At 41.6% G+C, this 21,280-nt stretch overlaps 1 protein-coding gene across 1 annotated transcript in view; it reads right to left on the reverse strand.

Annotated features, from left to right (window-relative positions):
* The window catches only part of sgpl1 (sphingosine-1-phosphate lyase 1), a 114,756-nt gene that overhangs the window by 62,652 nt on the left and 30,824 nt on the right, over positions 1-21,280 (reverse strand). Inside the window, exons 2-6 of the mRNA XM_063070606.1 lie at positions 18,984-19,149; positions 16,768-16,835; positions 11,155-11,302; positions 9,844-9,923; positions 834-962 (exon numbers count right to left, since the gene is read on the reverse strand). Coding sequence (XP_062926676.1) covers positions 834-962; positions 9,844-9,923; positions 11,155-11,302; positions 16,768-16,835; positions 18,984-19,149 — 591 coding nt within the window. The remainder of the gene's footprint in view (positions 1-833; positions 963-9,843; positions 9,924-11,154; positions 11,303-16,767; positions 16,836-18,983; positions 19,150-21,280) is intronic.

Consider the following 21,280-nt stretch of genomic DNA (forward strand, 5'->3'; position numbering starts at 1 on the left):
GTAATATCGTAATGCGCTAAAAGCTTCAATGGAAATGATAACTGCTCCTGTTATAAACAGGCCCTTCAAATTATTATATTTCTCAATAGAATAAAGAAAGGATGTGCTTAGACAAGCACACAGTACAGTGAACAGCAGCCTTTGGACTTCCCTATCACTTTAATATGGTCTGGTTCTTGAAAGATAAATGGTATCAGCCAAAGAGAATTGATAAAATATAGAAATCTCTGCATAACTCTATCTTTGAGCAGTAATCCGTACCACAATTAAAGAAGACACACCTCACCCTGCTAGCGAATTTTTCCACCAATGGTGAATACGTTTGCCTGATTACAGACACAACTCTAATATCCAGTGCTTGCATTACCAGGGCAAAAATTACCTGAAGGCAGTCTTGGCAAAAAAAAAATGGACCTCTTCTAAGATTAATGCTTCAATCCATTCTAAAACTCAAATACATCTTTAGAATTCTGCAGAATTTCAGTCTGTATGGGTACATCAAGGCTAGCCCAACATTAACTGCCCCTGACGACAAGGCTGGTAGGCATGGCAATGTGTAGTTAAGGGACAACCCATGGCTAAAGATCAGCACTATAGTTACTCTCAGGTGTGAGTAGGCCGACTGATGTTATTTTGCAACTCACCAAAATTCGTACTCAGCAGCAACCACCACCCACACCTTCCTTACCCCCACACACCTAGGTACTTGTTCATCGCCTCACATCCCAAGCTGTTGGCACCAATCAGCAGTTTGGTGAATGGCGGAATGGTCCCCAACAACTCCTCTGCCCTCAGATAAGGTGCAATTCTCGGCACGTATTGGATCCACCTACCGTCCCGCAAGAGTCAGGTCCCCCTTGAAACAGTGTGCAAGACATCCGGACAACCTCTGCCTCCATCTTTCGCACGCCAGGGAAGATATCCGGGTGGAGAGGATTACTCCATGCAAAGTCCCCATAGACCTAAGAACAAAGGCAGTTCAGAAATAAACCATGAAGAACATACAATGCACCAGGTTAAAACGTATCAGTGTTTTTTTCCTACTGACTACTTACAACACAGGAACAAACTATTCACCACAGCACACACAAAATGCTGAGGGAATTCAGCAGGTCAGATGGCATCGACAGAGGAAAATAAACAGTTGCTCCACGGATGCTGAGAATTCCCCCAGCTTCTTGTGTGAACTGCTCATTTCCAGCATCTGCAGAATTGTCAGTGCCTCTGCACACCACAACACCAAGAGCACATACATATGTTAAGAGTCCATACATCGCCTCCTACCCACCTTAATAAAACCACATCATCATATATTTTCAGAGCCATGTTGCAGGTCAAAAGCCCATTCCAGAGACATTGGTGCAAAGGTCCAGACTACATCACAGTGTGCCACTGTTACAGGTGCTGTCTCAGATGGAACAACCTTAGACAGACTCTGCCCTTTCAAGAGACTCCAAAGGATGCCTATTTCAAAGAAGAGCAGGGGATTTACCCCAATACCCTCACCAACATTTACCCATCAACTAACTTGACTGAAAGGAATTGCCTGGCCAATATGATATTAACGTTATGGGAACTTGCTGTGCACAATTTGTCTGGAATGTTTCTTGCATTAATACAACACTTCAGAAATTCTGAATGGTATACTTTGTGAGGAATGTGGGTCACCACAGAAATGTAAACTTCTCTATTCTTCATTCAAGCAATGTTGGGCAACACAGACTGAGCCAGCGTTTAATTGCCTACCTGTACCAGTCCCCGAGAAGGTGGCGGCGAACTCCTCCTTGAGGGGCTGCGTCCTTGAGCTGAGAATGCCCTTGGGAATGCAAGGGAGAGAACTCCAGGACTCTGATTCAGTGATGGTGAAGGAGTGGTCAAGATACAAAGGCCTGAAAGGACACCATGCTCAAGGATAGCTTCTATCCCATTATAGAGGAAAATAAACAGTCCCTCCACTGTCATCAGACCCTTGAATGGACCCCTTGCATGAAAAATGGACTCTTGGCCTCACAATTTACCTCGATATGATCTTCCATGTCATCATTTACCTGCACTGCGCTCTTTCAGTAGCATCTACACTTTATTCTTCAAAGTCATTGTTTTACCTTATTGTATCTCAATTCACCATGCAATGATTTAATCTGTATGAACAGTAAGCAAGACAAGTTTTTCACTGTGTTTTGGTATATGTAACAAAACAGTGGATTCTGGTTAACTAGGCCATCAGTCACTAATTGGGACAACTCTTTGTAATACCCTGGGTTAAGACCATGCTTTATTTTATTAATACAATTATGCTGTTGGGTATTTTATTTTCTGCAGATTTTTACAAAATGCAATGTATTCCTTTAATTATATTATACAATTGAGTATTTAATTTTTGTTGTTTAAAATAAAAATTCAGTTGGTTAAGTTAGGTTTGTTGAATTAGCCAATAGGATTTTGCAGATTCTGGTTTTCACGGAGAATGTACAGATAACTTTCAGTTAGCTAGATAGCATAAGGCCTTAGAGAAAATTTGACACCTTTTCCTTGGACGATACATGGATACTTATGTTTCACTTGGAATGGGTTTTCAGGCAAAACTGTTTCAGTACCATAAGTAAACTAAGTGAAACAAACTAGATTGATAACACTACAATGTGTTCCAATGGTTATGTGTATAATACAGACTAACATATGCGTAGTGGGCTCTTCTCCTTTATTGTGTTTCTTATCGTTTAAAATACTTTGTCAATACAATTGTGATCTAAGCTTACAATGGTGTGAGTTAAATTATTTCTTCCTGGCAAACAGTAAATTTGCATGGGCATGTCAGTGTTCACACAATTAACAGTCCTACTTTCCCTTAAAGGGATTTTAAAACACTTATGTTTGTGCATTACATTCACCCTAGATGTGTTTATTTATTGGAAATGGCCTTTTCATTATTATCCCCCATACATTGTAGAGTAAAGTTGCTGATAGTTATACCGAACTTTTGACGAGCCTACGGTGGGACAGTTAACATCTTAAAGAACAAAAAAACCTAGAAAATATCTGGATTTCCCTTTGTTTATTTGGGACACTTATGCCACTTTATTGGGACAGGAGACTGTTACTGCACAGTTTCTAACTAGCATCAGTAGCGTGCACTTGTGTGGCTGTTAGATACTACACCATACATGCAGTGAACAGTTTTTAAAATAGCTTCATTTGCACATGTCTGTATTGAAAAAGCAGAGACTTTTATCACTGGTAGTTGGTGAGAAATAAGCAGCAAGGCATCTCAGAACTGTTTCGCTCACTGTGGTTTCAGCATTCAGGCTTGGAGATGCCAGAAATGGCTGACAGTGAAATGTAATGATTTCACTATTTTATCAAATTTGGAACGAAGAAGAATTTGATAATCATCTTGAATGTTATAATGGAAATGAAGATTTGGAGGACACAATTGTCAAAAGGATTGTATGAAAGCACTCCATTATCTACACTTGGTGTCCGAGCTGATTTTGTTCATTTACCGTCAAAAGAACCTGGCATCGTAACATTGGATGAATTCCTCCATTAATAACAACTAGAACTTGATACAGTTTTATAGGACTGTAGTGATATTGCTGGAGTTCTAATTTGTTCTGTACTTCATTTAAGTACGTAATTCGCTACTCAGTTAAATGGTAGTTCATCTTTTTTGTGCCTTTTTAACCACTTCCATGACACTTCAACTAACCGGGACAGCCATTTAATTGGGACAAAATGTACTGGTCCTGAAGTGTCCCAATTAACTGGAATCCATTGTATTACCATGTCAGGATAGGTAGAGGGTTTTTGTACACGAGGAATCCTGCAATGGTTTACTGTGGAATTAGTGGTCCTGAAGTCCGAAAGCTCAGGAGGTAGGAAACTGATGTATTATTTAAAAAGGATGCGTCATAAGGTGCCACAGAGCCCTGCTGGGAAATCCAGCGCAAATCAGTACTCTCTACTGGTGCACCCACAACTGCGAAACAGAGATCTCAGCCCAGCAAGGCAAAGCTTGGTGCGGAACAAGCCACCACAGCAGTGTGAGGAGGCTGTCCGTAAGGACTGGTGCTGGTAAGCAGCGGGGCAGGGATGGAAGGAGCAGGGCACAAGTAAACCCTGTCTGACACAGCGAAGGAAGCCACTGACAGCCATTGCCTGCATGTTGACAGACTGCCTGGCTGCAACAGTCTAGCTCGTCACCTCCTGTTGGATGTGACAGATGACACCCACTCCATCTCCACTTGGCTCCAGATTTTCTCAGATAACCAACTCAATGACGAGCAGCCACTGCTGATGCCTCGATCAGTGGGGCGAGCAGGAGTTGATTGCCGTTTCCCTGGTCAAGTACACTGCTCTGCATACACAATGCTAATATTGGCCCCTTCGAGCACTGACCACTTCAGTTTTCTCATTCCTCAGCTCCAAAGAAGAGAACAGCTTCCCTTTCTAATCCACAAAACATTTGCCGGGAAACAAGAGAACTCATGCTATTCAATTAACCTGTGTGCTTTTCATGTTAAAGGCAATGTTGCTTTCTGAACTACCCGTGGTGGTGACTAGATTTCAGCTGCAGCAGTCCTAAATGTGACTTTTCAATGATTCCTTTCAGAGCTGCCCACAGAGTCGCCACTCTTCGGCACCATCTTGAAAGATTTCTGAACAGAGAATGAACACATGACCACTATATGCATACATACATTTCATATAAATATATTTCATATGTATTTATTTCTTATGGTATTTTATAGTATATTTTATATATTGCACTATACTGCTATGCCAATGATTTAAAGTAAAACCAATTCTGATTTGCATTCCAATGTTCACTTTTGAGGACTACCAGGGCCTCAGTTTAACCTCACCTCAACACCAGTCTCTCGCTACCGCACTGCATCGTCAGCTTAGATTACCCCGTGCCCAAGGACTGAATGCAACTTGAACTCATGACCTTCCAATTCAGAAATTGCCTGGTCATTCATTACCACATTGCTCTTTCCAGCAGCACACTTGGTATCATCTGGCTGCTGTGCTTCCTACAACAGCATACGTGTAGCCAAGTATATCACTACCCACAACTTGCCTTCAGACAGAGAACATGCAGGAGGCTGCTAAGGTGAAAATTGTTTTTTTTTCCCCCCTCATTTCCCACCCCACCTCTCTGGAAAAAAAAAGCTTTGTTGCAAAATGATGTGTTGTTCAAGCATCAACTCTCACCAGAGTAGTTTGCTTTTAACACCGCAGCAATGATCGGGCACCCATTACCCATTGGCCCACAATTAGACACCAGCTGCACTAACAGTGTCTGATAGAGTGGAGAGACAAATCACAAAGCATCACGCAGTCAATGTCGCAATGCTGTCTCTTTAACTTACAGTAATTACTCACCCCTCTCCCTTTTTCTCATTCGTCATTCTGGTCACCCTCTCAACCATCTACCCACTTCCCTCTGGTTCCCCTCCCACTTCCTTTATTCACAAACAAAAGAAAATCTGCAGATGCTGGAAATCCAAGTAATGCACACAAAATGCAGGAGGAACTCAGCAGGCCAGGCAGCATCTATGGAAAAGAGTAAACTGTCCACATTTCCGGCCGAGACCTGCCATTTGGTAGGAGATACAGAAACGTCTTAGCTAAGACTTAGCCTGATGAAAGGTCTCGGCCCAAAACATTGACTGTACCTCTTGCTAGAGCTGTTGCCTGGCCTGCTGCGTTCACCAGCAACTTTTATGTGTGTTGCAGGAAGACTACAAAACAGCTTCTTCCTGTGGACTGCTGTGCAGCTGAATAATGCTACACTCTAGCTTGTCAATGGCCTTTGAGTGTTATGGACTATCTAAGTCACTTGTTGCATGTAAAAAAAGAGATATTTTTCAAGTAAGCCATACACAATGCATTGTAAATATCTGTTTAGCACAGACTGGAGTAGCACTGCAATCCATTGTCTTGAACAATGCTCCTGGTCTTCTCGTGTAGCTTGGCTGCTAAACCTGGTGGAACCATTTCTACTGACAGAAGAAGGGACAAAGGTAGGTTACTGGTGCCTTAAAACTAGTCGCCTCAGGCAGATGGGGCCTGTCAGCCATGGTTGGCAGATCATCTAGGAGAAGAAAAACTCCGATCTCAAACTTCCACTGCCTTGCAGCTATACAAGCTGACGGGGAAGACTTTGGGAGTAAACCCAGAGGGAAAAATCTAGAGCTGGAGTCCCTACGGCAGTCCTACATTGAGCTCGACACTGACTGGCAACTCCTGCAACACTGCTGGTACCAAACCTTATTGGTCTCTGCTGATCCTTTGGATTTCTCAGATGCAATGGAGAGGCAGAGCTTGCTACATGGGCAACAGCTTGCTTCTCATATTACACTGCCCTGGCTTGTGTATCAACATCCAGGATCCATCCTGACCAACAGAGGCATCAATCACTATTCTATTCTCCAGCATTTCAACCTGGTAGGTTCACTCACCAACCTACCCATATTACCCAACACTCTGCAATGCCATGTTTGCAACTGACTGTGCCCCTTCCTAATTTGTCCTGACTCCTCCAACTGTAAATCCATCGAAGAGGCACCAGCATTCTGAACGGAATTGAGAGACACAGGAAGAGAACACAAAAAAAAGAGGGCAGATACTGGAATCTGGGGCAACAATCGGCTGGAGGAACTCAGCGGGGCCAAAGAGCATTTACTGGGGGAAGGAGTCGGCAATGTTCTGTGCAAACTCCTTACATCAGGAGAGAAGATAGCTGGGATGGAGAGGATTTGGGAGGGGTGTCAGGAAGTGAAGGGAAGATTGCTAAAACAGTGAGTGCCAGTGAGGTAGAACGTAGTGAGGCTGGAGACAATTGTAAAATTGGTGGAAAAGAACTTAAAAAGAGGCCTAATCAGGTATCACCAAAGATCAGTGAGAGTCGGATTGATGGCTGACTAGAACACACTGTTGTAAGGAAGTGTGGGATATTGGAGACTTAGAGGACTAAAAATAGGAGAGGGGGATGAAATGGAATAAGATAAACTCTGCAGTTGCTGGAAATAGGAAAGAAAATGGAAAATGCTGTTAATTCTCAGCAGGTTAGGCAGCATCTGTGGAAAGAGACACTATTTTCTAAGGTGCTTTATCAGAACCTTCCCAGCTTGAAATGTTAACAGTTTCTCATTCCACAGATGTTGAGATGACCCCTGAGTGGTTCCATTTTCTTGTTTTATTGAAATACCAGTTTGCAGTTATAGTTTTAGGTAAGAATTCCAGCAGCAAATGAGCAAAGGCCAAGGAACAGTAATGTGGTTGATCTTGAGAGGGGGAATTCAATCCACAGCTTTAGAGCTCTTTAGTCAGAGGCCCCAACACACACATACTGACGTTGGTGGGAATTTACCACACACATCAGCTGTCAGGCATACGCAAGACGCACTCTTTGGTCTGCCAAGTCAGTACTCTGACCATCAACCACCCAATCACACTTATTCCCTTTTTAACCTACCCCCCGCCCAGATTTTGCAACTTGCCTGCACGCTAGGGAGAATTCACAGTGACCAACTATCTCCCGACCCTCCTGACTTTTGAATGCAGGAGGAAACTGGAGAACATGGCTGAAACTAAACGAAAAAAATGCAGTTAAGAGATTAAAATAAATGTAAGTTCCTCTTTCGCACTGAGCAATTAAGTAATGGTGCTTGCTCATGGTCTGGAATTAACCAGGGTTCTGGTCTCATAGGATCATTAAGATATAGAAATTTCCTTCAGAAAAACAGCAGCTGGGAAAGTATCAAACTCCTACATGCCTTCATTATCCACTCTAATATTTTGATGAAGAAAGTTTATTCCATTCTTTTTTGATTTGTAATAACACACCTGGAACAACAAATACAGCTTGGTTCCCTTAACCAAGCAGGGACAAAGGATGTCAGATAACTATGAGGTTGACACCTGAGATATGGAATTTTTTTGAATGTATATTTAGGAGGGCACGAGGGGAGGACTAGAAAGATAGTGTCAAGAGAAGAGATTGTGAATACTGATGCAATAATTTTCCTGAAGTAGAGGTTGAGAGAATCTCACTGAATGAACTTGGCTGGAATCTACTACTACAGGGCAGACCCTCTGAACGCAGATAGCTTATAGGCTAAGATAAGGACAGATTTCTTCACAAACTGTTAGAAACGTCTTGTGTCTGCTACTCCAGTGAGCTATTAATCCTCAGTCACAGTGTTTATTTAAGAGGAGATCGACAGATGCTTGGTTTCTGATTTGACTAAGCCTCAATTCTCAGCTAAAAGTGGTGCAGGGGACAAGGGAAGCAAATGGGAAGTTGACCTTATAGCAAGAAGGTTGGAGTTTGGAAATGTGGAAGTATTGTTACAACTGTGCTGGTGGTACTAGCAAGGCTACACCTGGACTACTGAGCAGCTTCATAGAACAGAACTGCACAGAACAGGCTCTTCAGCCCATAGTCTTAACCCACTCCAAGATCAATCTAACCCCTTCCTCCCAAATAGCCTCCAGTTTTCTTTCACCTATGTGCTTATCTGAGTTTCTTAAATGTCCCTAATCTATCTACCTCCACCATCACCACCGCTGGCAGCATTTTCCAATCACCTATTATGCTCTGTAAAAAAAAAAACCTACTGCTGACATACACTCACAAATAGGAGAAAATCTGCAGATGCTGGAAATCCAAGCAACACACACGCTTTACACTCCCTGGTCCATACACTCTTTACCTTCCTCGTCACCTTAAAGTCATGCCCCTTCATATTAGCCATTTCTACCTTGGGGGAAAAAACTCTTGCTGTCCACTCTTATCATCTTGTACACCTCTATTAAGTCATGTCTCATCCTCCTCCTCGCCAAGGAGAAAATTCCTAGCCTGTTCAACCTGCTCTCGTAAGACATGCTTTCTAATCCAGACAGCCTCCTGATAAATCTCCTCCGCACTTTCCCTGAAGCTTCCACATACTTCCTATAATGAGACAACCAGAACGGAACACAATTTTGGTCCCCTCATTTAATAAAGGATGTACTACCATTAGAAGCAGCCCAAAAAAATTCACCCGGCTAATTTCTATCATGCATTCCTAAAAGAATTATATCTATATTCATTGGTTTAAGCATGACAGATCATCTCATTGAAACACAAGGTTCTGAGGAGGTATGACAAGTTAGAAGTTTCCATGAGTGTAAACTCCCAAATTATCGAATTTAACACTAATGGTGTAAACGCAAGAATAATGCAAGATTACATAGCCATTTCAAACTGAGGTGAACAGGAACTTTTCACAGTGGATGAATCTATCTCAGACAGGAAGACGTCATCACCAGGGCTATTTAAAGAGGAAGCAGACATATTTAAGAAGGAACGAGTATTGAGTGTTTTGGGGAACTGGCACAAGAATAGGACACAAGGCCTATGGTAGACCTGGCATGACCATATTGAATAGCAGAGCAGATTTGAGAGGTCCTGTTGCCCACTCCTACTTTCATTCTCTCATTCACATTTATTTTAGGAGATATCCTGATTGGAAAGACAAATTGATTTGAAACAAACAATTACTGCAGGTTTGAGGGATGGAATGGCCTCCTACTTTCCCCATTTCTTGCCCTCAAATAGGTCATGCAACAATCTGTCAAAGTCCTGCCATGTCTTTCTGCCAATATTAAATTATAGGGGCTGATATAAAGGCAGGAGGTTTCCTTGCACTGCAGGGGCCATCTTGTTGGCATCCATTCTCATGTGGCTGGTATCATGCAGGCAGTGAAGGAAAACAGCGAGAGGATTAGAATTACCACAGGTAAGGGGGCCAGTGTTGATGTTTTGTAATGATACATCAAGCCATCTCCTACCTTCACCATCAGCTTTGTGAGTTGCTCTTCACCACTGTACACTGTCCCAGAAACTTGCCCCTTTTCCCAACATGTTTCCCCTGCAAAATACAAAGTTCAAAGTGAAGTTATTATCAAGCAACGTATACATCACCAAAATCAACATGAGTTTCATTTTCTTATGGAAAGACACAGTAAATCCAAACAACACAATGCAAGGTTTCGAGTCAGAGGATAAGACAAACACGCATCAACCTCTAGGTCCTGTTCAAGGCAGGGTTTTAACCATGATCAAATAACACTGCAGGCAGCAAAGCTAGGTGTTAATGCAGGCAAAGCTATACATTGCCATCTCAGCTTAGCTAATTCAAGCGAAGAATATTATCAGTACAAGCTGATGAATTTTGCTTTGGCTAGTTTAAAACACTCGCTGTTCACTTTGCAGGCACACTTTTACAATGCAAAGTGGTAGACAGACAGCCATCTACAAAGGAATGCCACATCATTTAAATATTTAATGCAGCTGTTGTCTTACAGTTTATTTTACAGGACCTTCCGGCCCAACAAGCCCACCCTGCCCAATTAACCTACTAAATCCTACATCTTTGGAAAGTGCGAGGAAACTGGAGCACGCGGAGGAAACTCACTTGGTCGCAGGGAGAACGTACAAACTCCTTAGACAGCAGCGGAATTAAACTCAGATTGTCAGCGCTGAAATAGCTCAATGCTAAACGCTTTTTTAAAGTCAGCGGTAGTTTGGAGTGTGGTCACTTTGTAATGTAGGAAGTTACATTTGGACATGTTTTATTTATTCAGGCAAATCATACCCCTAAACGCAGTAATGTAACAATGTACTGATAATCAGCTTTATTTTTAAGATTATGTTGATTGACTGATGAGTAATAGTTAACAACTCCCTTAACTTTTAATTGATTGACCAGAGAATGGACAAAGTTGAACATCTCAAGAGACAGAACTGGATTCCAGTGCAGGGCTTCAAGCTGCAGGAACTTCAGCTGTGAGCGTTACTCACTGTGACACAGTTAACCAACAGATTTAAATCAGATGCAAGTTAAATGTCTAGTGATGAATGGGAAATGGAAAAGAAAAATTAAAAGTCCTGCAGATGCTGGAAATTTAAATGCAGCTCTTCCCTGCTAGAATTAGGTTCATTGAGCCCATAGAATGAAACTTCAGTAAGAGTGCTATGCACAGTCACAAGCACTGAATGGATTTCTACCCCAATGAATAAAACTCATCCTACTTCTTTCAGAAGGAAAGCAGCAATGAATTCAAGCCAAACCTTTTCAAGTTACAATCACGTTAACTCACCCATTGCGGTGTACTCTTTAACCTTGAGGAGGAGATCCGATTCTGTCAGCCCATGTGTAGGCAAAGACGTGACATAGGTCATTCCATCCTCCAGGGTTAAGACACTCGAAGACAGGTCATTCAGTGCTTTGTCAAGTTGCTTCTGTATCTGTTGATGGAGTGCATCAAGAGGGTTTAATGTGCTAATTCCCTGCATCTCATCATAAACTCCACAAAACTGCAGTCGTTTTATATCTAACCAAGCAGGAACCTGCCAGGAAGTAGTTCTTCAGTCACAACTACAGTTCGATAACAAAAGTTTCCTTAGATTTGTCAGAATCAATTAATTATCGAGGACTGATGTTGGTTGTAGAGTTAAAAGTAAAATGAACCAAAATAAAAAATACTCTACGCTAGGTTCCCACAAAGCACAAATCTGAGTACAAGTAGCTTGGAGCATGCTTCCTTTTTCAAAATCACTCCTCAGCTTTCAAGTATTTTTAAAATCTTTCTTTAAAAACAAAACAATAATCAAAATGAAGTGCTTCCTGGCCTAGAACAACATTCAATGATAGACCAGATCCAAACTCTACACTCAGTACAGAGCTGGACATGTGCCAGGAATAAAGCACAGAGTGCAGTGCGCTTGACAGACACAGAAGTGGATGTGAAAGCAATCCAAAGCCACAGTGACCTTTGCCCTGCTGACAAATTGCTCCATAAACTACCAATGTGATCTTGTTTTCCTCATCAGAAACAGCAAGGGGATCATGTTACTTCTGCCATGCCAATCCGAGTGGATTAAAAAAAAATCCCTGATGTGACGCAACAATAAAATCAGCAACTACATTAATATTTAAGGAACGTTGTTCGCTTCCCTTACCAAACCATATAGTCAACATAGTTCCCAACCCTTTAATTTCCACTTGAACATGGATGTCTGCACCATTTCAAACTGGCCAGTGTATCTTCACAGGAAAGAACAAGACCCCAGCATTGGAAACAAAGTAAAGACAGGTCTACAAGCAAGAAAGGCAAGCAGTAGAGCTGGTTTTGGATTGATTTTACAAAGAGAACAGATGTACCAAATGCTTTCCTTTCCTGATGGAGGGATGTACATTTATTCCTTCCAAGGGCAGAGCAGAAAGTAGAAGTTTCACACTGCCAACGAACAGTGCTCTTTATAACACAGCAGGGATAGGGTGACAGGATATATATCCGTAGATGCTGCCTGACCTGCTGCGTCTTTCCACCATTTTGTGCGTGTCACCATGGATGATAGCAGATGCTGGTTTCGGGCAGCGAGCATGGGAACTTTAATGATATGGGCTACAAAGGTTAAAACGCAGAAAGGAGCTTACACAAACTAGATCCCATCCCCTGGAATTTATAAAGTTTGACATAAAATTGGACTGAAGGAATAAATAAAACTATTGGCACCAGCTGGGGAAAAAGGACCAAGAAAATTAGGATGAAAAATTAGATCCAGTACATTCAGGAGAGAAATCAGAAATTGTACCAGCTTCTGTCTGCAGAGGCCTCTATTGCAAAGAGCAACAATTTTTCATGTACACTGAAGATTAACTGGTATTTGCTAACAAAGGTATTAAAAATGTGGGGAAAAGCTAGGTAGGTCTCAAACCGGTGGAGCAGTTCAATGAGCTAAGTACTCAGTACCCTGCTCAACCCCATTTTGCCATCACCATCTTATCCCTACTGTCCAGCGGTGCACTGAAGTTCTCTTTCTTTCTTTTTTCTTTTTAGATCTTTTTATTGAGTAAGTATACAAAAAAGGTAAGCCATATAAACATTAATACAATGTTAAAGTATAATAAAATTCCAAAAGATAACAATACCAAAAAGAAAATACTACAAACAATGTAATTTAAGCATAAGAAACCAAGATAACATAATAGTATACTAGATTTTATATATATCAATGGAAAAAAAGAAAAAAAAAACCCAAAAAAAAACCCACCGTGCAACTAACTAAAAGCAAAGCAAAGCAATGGGCTAACTTGAAACCAAACAGAGTTAAACTTAAAATCACGTCCTCAATCCCGACCTCCATTAAAACAGTGAAAAAAAACAAGAAGGGTAAATATTACATTAAATGAAAATATCGAATAAAAGGTCCCCAAATCTGTTCAAATTTAAATGAAGAATCATAAAGGTTACTTCTAATTTTCTCCAGATTCAAACATAAAATCGTCTGAGAAAACCAAAAAAAGGTAGTTGGAGCATTAAGCTCTTTCCAATGTTGTAAAATACATCTTTTCGCCATTAAAGTAAGAAATGCAATCATTCTACGGGCTGAAGGGGAAAGATTACTAGAAATTTTAGGTAGTCCAAAGATAGCAGTAATAGGGTGAGGAGAGATATCTATATTTAATACCTTAGAAATAATATTGAAAATATCTCTCCAAAAAGTTTCCAAAGTAGGGCAAGACCAAAACATATGAGTTAAAGAGGCTATCTGCCCCGAACATCTATCACAGAAAGGATTAATATGCGAGTAAAAACGCGCTAACTTATCTTTGGACATATGTGCTCTATGCACCACTTTAAATTGAATTAGGGAATGTTTAGCACAAATAGAGGAAGTATTAACTAATTGTAAAATCTGCCCCCAATCATCCACAGAAATGGTAAGCCCCAATTCCTGTTCCCAATCTACCCTAATCTTATCAAATGGAGCTTTCCTAAGTTTCATAATAATATTATAAATCATAGCCGATGCACCTTTCTGACATGGATTAAGGTTAATTATCGAATCTAAAATATATATAGGAGGAAGCATTGGAAAGGAAGAAAGTATAGTACTTAGGAAATTTCTAACTTGTAAATATCTAAAAAAATGTATTCTTGATAAGTTATATTTATTAGATAATTGTTCAAAAGACATAAGGGAACCATCTAAAAATAAATCCAAAAACCGTAAAATACCCTTAGTCTTCCAAGTTTGAAAAGCGCGATCCGTAAAAGAGGGAGGAAAAAATATGTTACCTAAAATAGGAATCGCTAACCCGAATTGATTAAGATCAAAAAATTTTCTGAATTGGAACCAAATACGCAAAGCATATTTAACGATCGGGTTAGAGACCTGCTTAAGGCATTTCGAATCAAAAGGAAGAGATGAACCTAAAATAGAACCAAGTGTATAACCCTGAACAGATTGTAATTCCAATGCTACCCATTTAGGAATAGATAGTATATCCCGGTCAAGTAACCAAAATTTCATATGTCGAATATTAATAGCCCAATAATAAAATCTAAAGTTAGGTAATGCTAAACCTCTGAAGTTCTCAAGTGAAAGGCAAACCCGTTTCATTCTGAGCCAAAAATTATTATGAGGTGTCATGACGTCATCGAGTTCCAGATTCATAGTTCGATGCAGACAGGATGAACGGGTTCCGATGATCCCCAGGGTTCGTGAATCAATGGGACCGACATTCGAAGCGAAGTGTTCAGATTCCCACAATCAGCAATTCCGGATTTCGAGGCCTGGTGCTCGGTGTGTCCTGGGCTCGATGCCAAGGACCAAGGCCCAAGGATGAATCAGAAGTCTGGAAGTCTAGGCCGTTGGCTGATTCTGAGTCTGCAACAATCTGTGAGTCCACTGGGGAAATTGAAGCCCAGTGTCTACAGGCCCAAGCCTGTCCACTGAAGGTTGGAGCTGAAGACCTGTTCAGGCATTAAAGGACTGGAGGGAAGAACGGGGCTTGTTTTTTGCTGTTGTTGTTTGTTGATTATTGTGTTCTGTGATGCGTTGTGGGCATCCTATGTTGGCACCAGAAGCAGGCATCCCTCAGCACTCCCCTTGGGTGTTAACACAAACAACGCATTTCACTAGCAAGAGAAAGTCTGCAGGTGCTGGAAATCAAAACAACACACACAAAATGCTGGAGGAGCTCAGCAGGCCAGACAGCATCTATGGAAAAGAGTACCATCCTGGTGAAGGGTCTCGGCCCAAAACGTCGACAGTTCTCTTTTCCACAGATGTTGCCTGTCCTGCCGAGTTCCTCCAGCATTTTGCATGTGTTGCGATACATTTCACTGCATATTTCGATATATTGTATACATGACAAACTTCAATTATTATCACTTGAATTTGGGGTCATGGTTAAGAGAAATTCAAGATTCTTTTTGTCATATGGCTTTTCAGATCTTTTTCTTTCACTACCACCAATGCGCTGAGAATGGGATGACAAGACATGACAATGACATAGGATTGTGCAAACAGATCACTTCCCATCTCAGTTTATTTAACAGCAAAGGGATACACTATGGTGCTTTTAACACTTTGCAATGAATAAAAATAAACTAGTAGAGCAGAGTACGATATATCCCTCTTCCAGATCAGAGCAACAGACATCCCACCTCTCCCGGAAGTTCCGGGAGTCTCCAGCATATTGATAGTGGCTCCCTCGCGCCCAGAAATTATAAACAATATTCAGGAAATCGATTTTTTTGAGAGGGAGAGCGAGAGCGAGCATTCTGATTGGTCTCGTTTCGTGCTAAGTAGACATATCAGTTTTCTCTGTGGGTGGGCTTTACAGTTGACCTCAAAAATAATGACAGTGTTGCTCGCTGCACTATTCACAACAGTGACTTTTCTATTGCCCATGGTGGGTTAAAACATAAAAGACATGTTGAGGTGAGATTAACAGGTGTCATTCGTTCAGTAGCATAGCTAACGTTATTTAAACTAGCTGGCTAGCTGCTAAGGAGCTACGCTATTGATGTCCTACGTGATGAGGCCAAACTCCCTGTAGACTTGCTTGAAGTTGTAAAAGAATAAAAAAACGACTCCATTATAATATAATAAGTACATATTTTAATGTCACATTTTCTGCATATACCCAACTTGGTTTACAGATTAGTCAAAATCACTAAACAAAGTATTACATACACCCTTGGAGGTCGACCAGGGGTGGGAGCTAACTCCCTAAAACGAGTTTTTGCAGGGTGGGATGTCTAGAGCGATAGGTAAATGAGTAGGAGTACAATTCTCCAACTTGTGGATGACATATAGCCGGTGAGTGTTGCACATCACACGTATAGGAACACACTACACGAGTACATGGATGAGGGTGACAAAGTCAGAAGACTTTGGTGGCAAACGCAGTGTGGTGGGGAAAAGTGCAAAGTGATGCATTCTGGGAGAAGCAACATAAAAGAGACAAGATAGATGATTTTGAGGGGGCACAAAAGTGGAGGGACCCAGGAACAAAGGTGGCAGAGAGGATAAACAGAAGTGAGCTTGGCTTTGCAAATTGAGCCATTGATTACAAATGATGATAAAGCTTTTTAAATTATTGCTTAAGTTTAAGTTGCACTCTAGATACTGTAATTCAGCAACAATTTCACAGCCTTGCCTGAGTGTTACAGAGGGGATTCATCAAAAATATCCGGGGCGGGGGGGGGGGCGGCGGAGGCAGCTCATACAGTGTAGGTATGAAAACAGGGAGTGTTCTAAACTTGAGGGGGAGGAAGTTAAGGGAGACCTAACAAAGTGATCAATGTTACGATCACAGAGGAAATCTTCCACATTCAACAGCAAAAAAAAACCATCATGCCTTCCTGCATATTCCACTGAAAATCCTACCTTATTAAAATGATGAACATACTTACTGAAGCAGCCAGAAATGGCAATTTTCTCATCATTCTGAAGAAGAAATTTCTTAGTCGTAAGGAAATACCTGCGGAGAGAAAAAAGAAAAAAAATAATAATCAACGGTGGAAAACAGGCGCAGGATCTCCAAGTCAGAAAGGACCTTCCTTCACATCGTTGGCAAATACAGTAATCCACAAAACTGCAGCCTGTTTCAACCTCACAGTAGAATTAATTTCAAGGAAGAAGTCCAAGAGGTGCAAAACAAAATACTGATCATTTTAGTCTGATTGACTCCCTCTAGTTATCAGATCAGAAAAAAAATACTATTTTACTTCATTTTCATCAAATATAAAAACACAATCCTTGTTTTTATACAAGGAATGCCCACTAAACTTTGAGTAACACAGATCTAAACTGAAGACAAAAAGTACAACACATGCAAAGTTCAGGTGTATCTGATAAAGTTAAGACTGGATTCAAAACAGACATTCCTGGTCTTTGTGAGGAGACAGCCCATAATTGTAGAGATTTATTAATTCATGAGTTACCAAGAAAGTTTTTGTCACAATGGCCTTCATCAATCAAAGGACTGAGTACAGGAGATGGAATGTTAAGTTGTTGTACAAGACATTGCTGAGACCTAATCCAGAGTATTGTGTACAGTTTTGGGCACCTACCTAGAGGAAAGATGTAAATAAGGTTGAAGGAGTACAGAGAAAAGTTAAAAGGATGTTGCCAGTGCTGGAGGACCTGAGTTACAAGGGAAGATTGAATAGGTTAGAATTTTTTTCATTGGAAAGAAGAAGATTGAGAGATTTGATGGAGGTACACAAAATTATGAAGGGTACATGCAAGCAGGCTTTTCCTATTGAGGTTGGGTGGGAGTACAAGTAGAGGTCATGGGTTAATGGTGAAAGGTGAAGTGTTTAAGAGGAACATGAGGGGAAACTTCTTCACTTAGAGGGTTCGAGTGGGTGGAACGAGCTGCCAGCGCAAGTGGTTCATGCAAGCTCAATTTCACTGTTTAGAAGTTTGGATAGTACAAGGATGGAAGGGGCATGGTGGGTATGGTCCCAGTGCAAGACGATGGGAATAAACAATTCAAATGGTTCGGCATGGACTTGATGGGCCGAAGGGCCTGTTTCTGTCCTGTACTTTTCTATGACTAAGTAAAGCAATTACTATTATAAAATAGTGACACAATGCAGTGATCTCAGCTGCCCCTCTTTAAAATAGTTTCTCACCCATCTGCAGGAGAAGCTAGGTTGAGAGAGATTACAATTTTCATATTTGGAGTGAGACTTGACGTATCTATCAAGTCTATGCCAACTCTCAGAGCATCCCATTCCTCCATTCATAGTCCTATAACCTCTTCTCACACAAATACCCCTCAACACCACCCATCAACCTACCCAACACACATAACAGGGGTAATTTATAGACACCAATTAACCCATTAACCAACACATCCTTCCAAGTAGGAGGAAACTGAAGCTCCCAGGGGAAAGTCACACATGCCTACTCCAAACATGGAGTAGAATGTGCTTCGTTGGACCTCTGACACAACCTCACCACCGTAAAACTGCCTTACTCAGGCCTCATTTAAAAACTACCACTTCTGACAGTACAGTCATCCCTCAACACTGCACTGGTGTGTCAGCCTACACTTTCCGCTCAAGCTTCTGGGGTGACCCTTCCCACAATGAGCCATGACTGCCGAGAAATGGGGATGATAGATCTCTCGCCACAAAATGCAAGGAATTCCCTGATGTCATCTGGACACACTGGAGCCCTCAATTTACACAACAGCTCACCTCAGTGCAAACGTCCTGCGGGCTGTGGGGATTGCTGTGTACAAATTATGCATCGGAAAAGATTTAGTAGGAACCTGAGGAGCAAATTATTCCATTCAGAGGGTGTTATACATATAGATCAAGCTGCCAGGGGAGATGGTGGAGGCAGCTGCAATAACATTTAAAAGATATTTGAACAGGTAGTAAAGTTCAGAGGGACATGGGCCCAGTATTGGCAAACAGTACTAACTCGGACAGACGTCTTGGTCAGGATGGATGAGTTGGACCTAAAGGCCTGTTCCCATATAATAACATTTTAGAAAGTACTGTAACTCTGTACGTGACAATAATCAACTATGGGACATCCTCAGATTGCGAAAGGCCCCATACAAAAGTCAATGATTTATATTCCTATTCCTCCCCAGGCCATCCCCACTCACTTTGCTGCTTGAAGAGAAAGCCATGCAGCCACACTGCCAGCAGAGTAGCCACGACTGAGATGGCAGCGACTTGCCAGGGCTGCAGCCCTTGGAGTAGTGTGTTTACGTAACTCGTGCCCCGTCCTAGGTACAGCCCGACCGTCTCCTTGTAAACATCCAGCGTCTCCTGGAAGAAAACCAGCAAAGTTAGGTGGTTAGGTGTACTCACTTCAACCCCTCCAGTCGCAGCAACCAAACTCTGGCAGATGTTGGTTCACTGACCTTTACTTCTTGCCCATTCCCCTGCCTTTGGTCACATTTCACCACCTGTGCTCCATACCCAATGCTACCAGTGGCTAAATGAAACATTACCAACCTTCACTGTGAAAGCTCAAACCAGCCTGGCATTTTCAGACTCTGGGAGGAGGAGGAGGAACAGAATTCCACATGGATCAAAAATTTGTTTCTGGATTTTGTTCCCGAAAGGCCTTAGATTCCTCTGAGATGTGAAAGATAAGAAATAGAATGTGTCTCCGTATTTGCTACTTGAAGTACCTTGTCACATATTTAACAGTTCAATCAAACAATCTCTCGATTGTCTACGCTGAAGGGACAACAAGCCAATTCCATGCAACATGCAAACATTCTTAGAGAATTCTTCTCACTCATCTTTGTTAATGCAAGACTATTCTTCCAATGCTCTCCTGGACACCTTGATAAAGCCTTCCAATAGTCTGCCACCCATCTCTCAACTTTTAACACGCCCAGTATCTACTCATCTACACTGTCACCTAGTTAAGCAGTTCTTTAATGTTAAATGTTTCATGCAGTGCTCAAATCCCTCTGCCTATGTCTGCAATCATTCGTCCCACGTCTCCAAGATCTTCAAGGGGCTCATTGTAAACCCCACTCAAAAAGCAGACTCATAATCCAGTCCTCATCCAAAGCCTGTTGTTCAAAAAGAACCATTGTCTGTCCACACACAGCAGGAACTCCCGGTTGAATTCACAGCCAAGGTACGGCAAAAGCCCAGTGGACTAGACTAAAGGTTAAAACACTCAACTCCAAGCAGACAAGGAGCCAATCTTGAAATGTGGTGGTGCTTCCCTCAAAAGGAAAGACAGAATGTGAAGGAGACAAGACTTGGAATACAGGCCCCTTGAGAAGGTATACTCAAGATACTGAAAGAAATAACAAACCTGGATGATGATTCTTGCTGACAGTCACGCCAATAAAATTTCAAAACAAATGCCATGTATCAATACCTTCAAAATCTCTCTTAAATATCAATAGTTCACCCAGAAAATAAACCTCAAATCTGGCACATTCCTGCCTTGAGACTGGCAGTAGCATGTGGAGGTGAAAGCTAGGCACAGCATGGAAAGGCCAGCTTAGATACCCCATCCAACTCATCCTTCCACCCAAAAGAAGGGCGATCCAAACAGATCCCCAAGCCCAGTTCTTGGTCCCTGGAGTCGTTGGTGACCGCCCTTGTGCCAATCAACACCCTTTGACGTGTTTAACTCAAGGTCAATGGTTTATGATTCTGATTCAGATTAGATTCACGTCACATACACCAGAGTGCAATGAAATTCCGTCCTCGCACAAAGCTCACGGAGAAAACTGTATACGTGGTAATAATAAATACAACAGTAAATAGAACGACAAGAACCATCAGGCAGGACCACACCCCACCTGTGTCAAGGGGCAAGAGAAGCTTTCCTCGTGACCCCATCTCTCATCTCATCTTTGCTGTATTGGAAGCCAGCATAAACATGATGGACTGAATAGCCTCATTTCTGTAGCAGCTGTTCTATGACAATCTCACCAGCCCCATCTACTTTCTCTCTTTCCACACTCCACAAGTTATGATCCCTTAAATGGCCATCCAATCACCTTGTGAAGATACCAAATACAATAGATTCTGGTTAGTTAGGACACATCATGACTAGTACAGTTTGGTCAAATTAAGTGGTTTTAATTTGGAATTAGTTGAAATTTCATGGAAGTAGATGAGTCTAAAAAAGACGGACTACAGTTTAACTGGGTAACACATTATCTAAATGAAATACAGTACAAATTAGAACACTGTCAATACTACTAAAGTACTATGAAACTGTATTAGTTCCCAATAGTTATTATGGAAGAATTCATCCAGTGTACACTGCCGTGTTCTTTTTATTGACTGTAAATGAACAAAATCAGCACAGGCACCTGTTGCAGATAACAGCGTGCCTTCATGCATTGCGTTAGATGAATGCACCCTCCATCTTTTTATTTACATTGCAACATTCAAGATGATTATCAGTACCTTCGCA

Source organism: Mobula hypostoma, chromosome 18 (genome assembly GCF_963921235.1).
Source record: "Mobula hypostoma chromosome 18, sMobHyp1.1, whole genome shotgun sequence".
In the NCBI taxonomy this organism is placed as follows: domain Eukaryota; kingdom Metazoa; phylum Chordata; class Chondrichthyes; order Myliobatiformes; family Myliobatidae; genus Mobula; species Mobula hypostoma.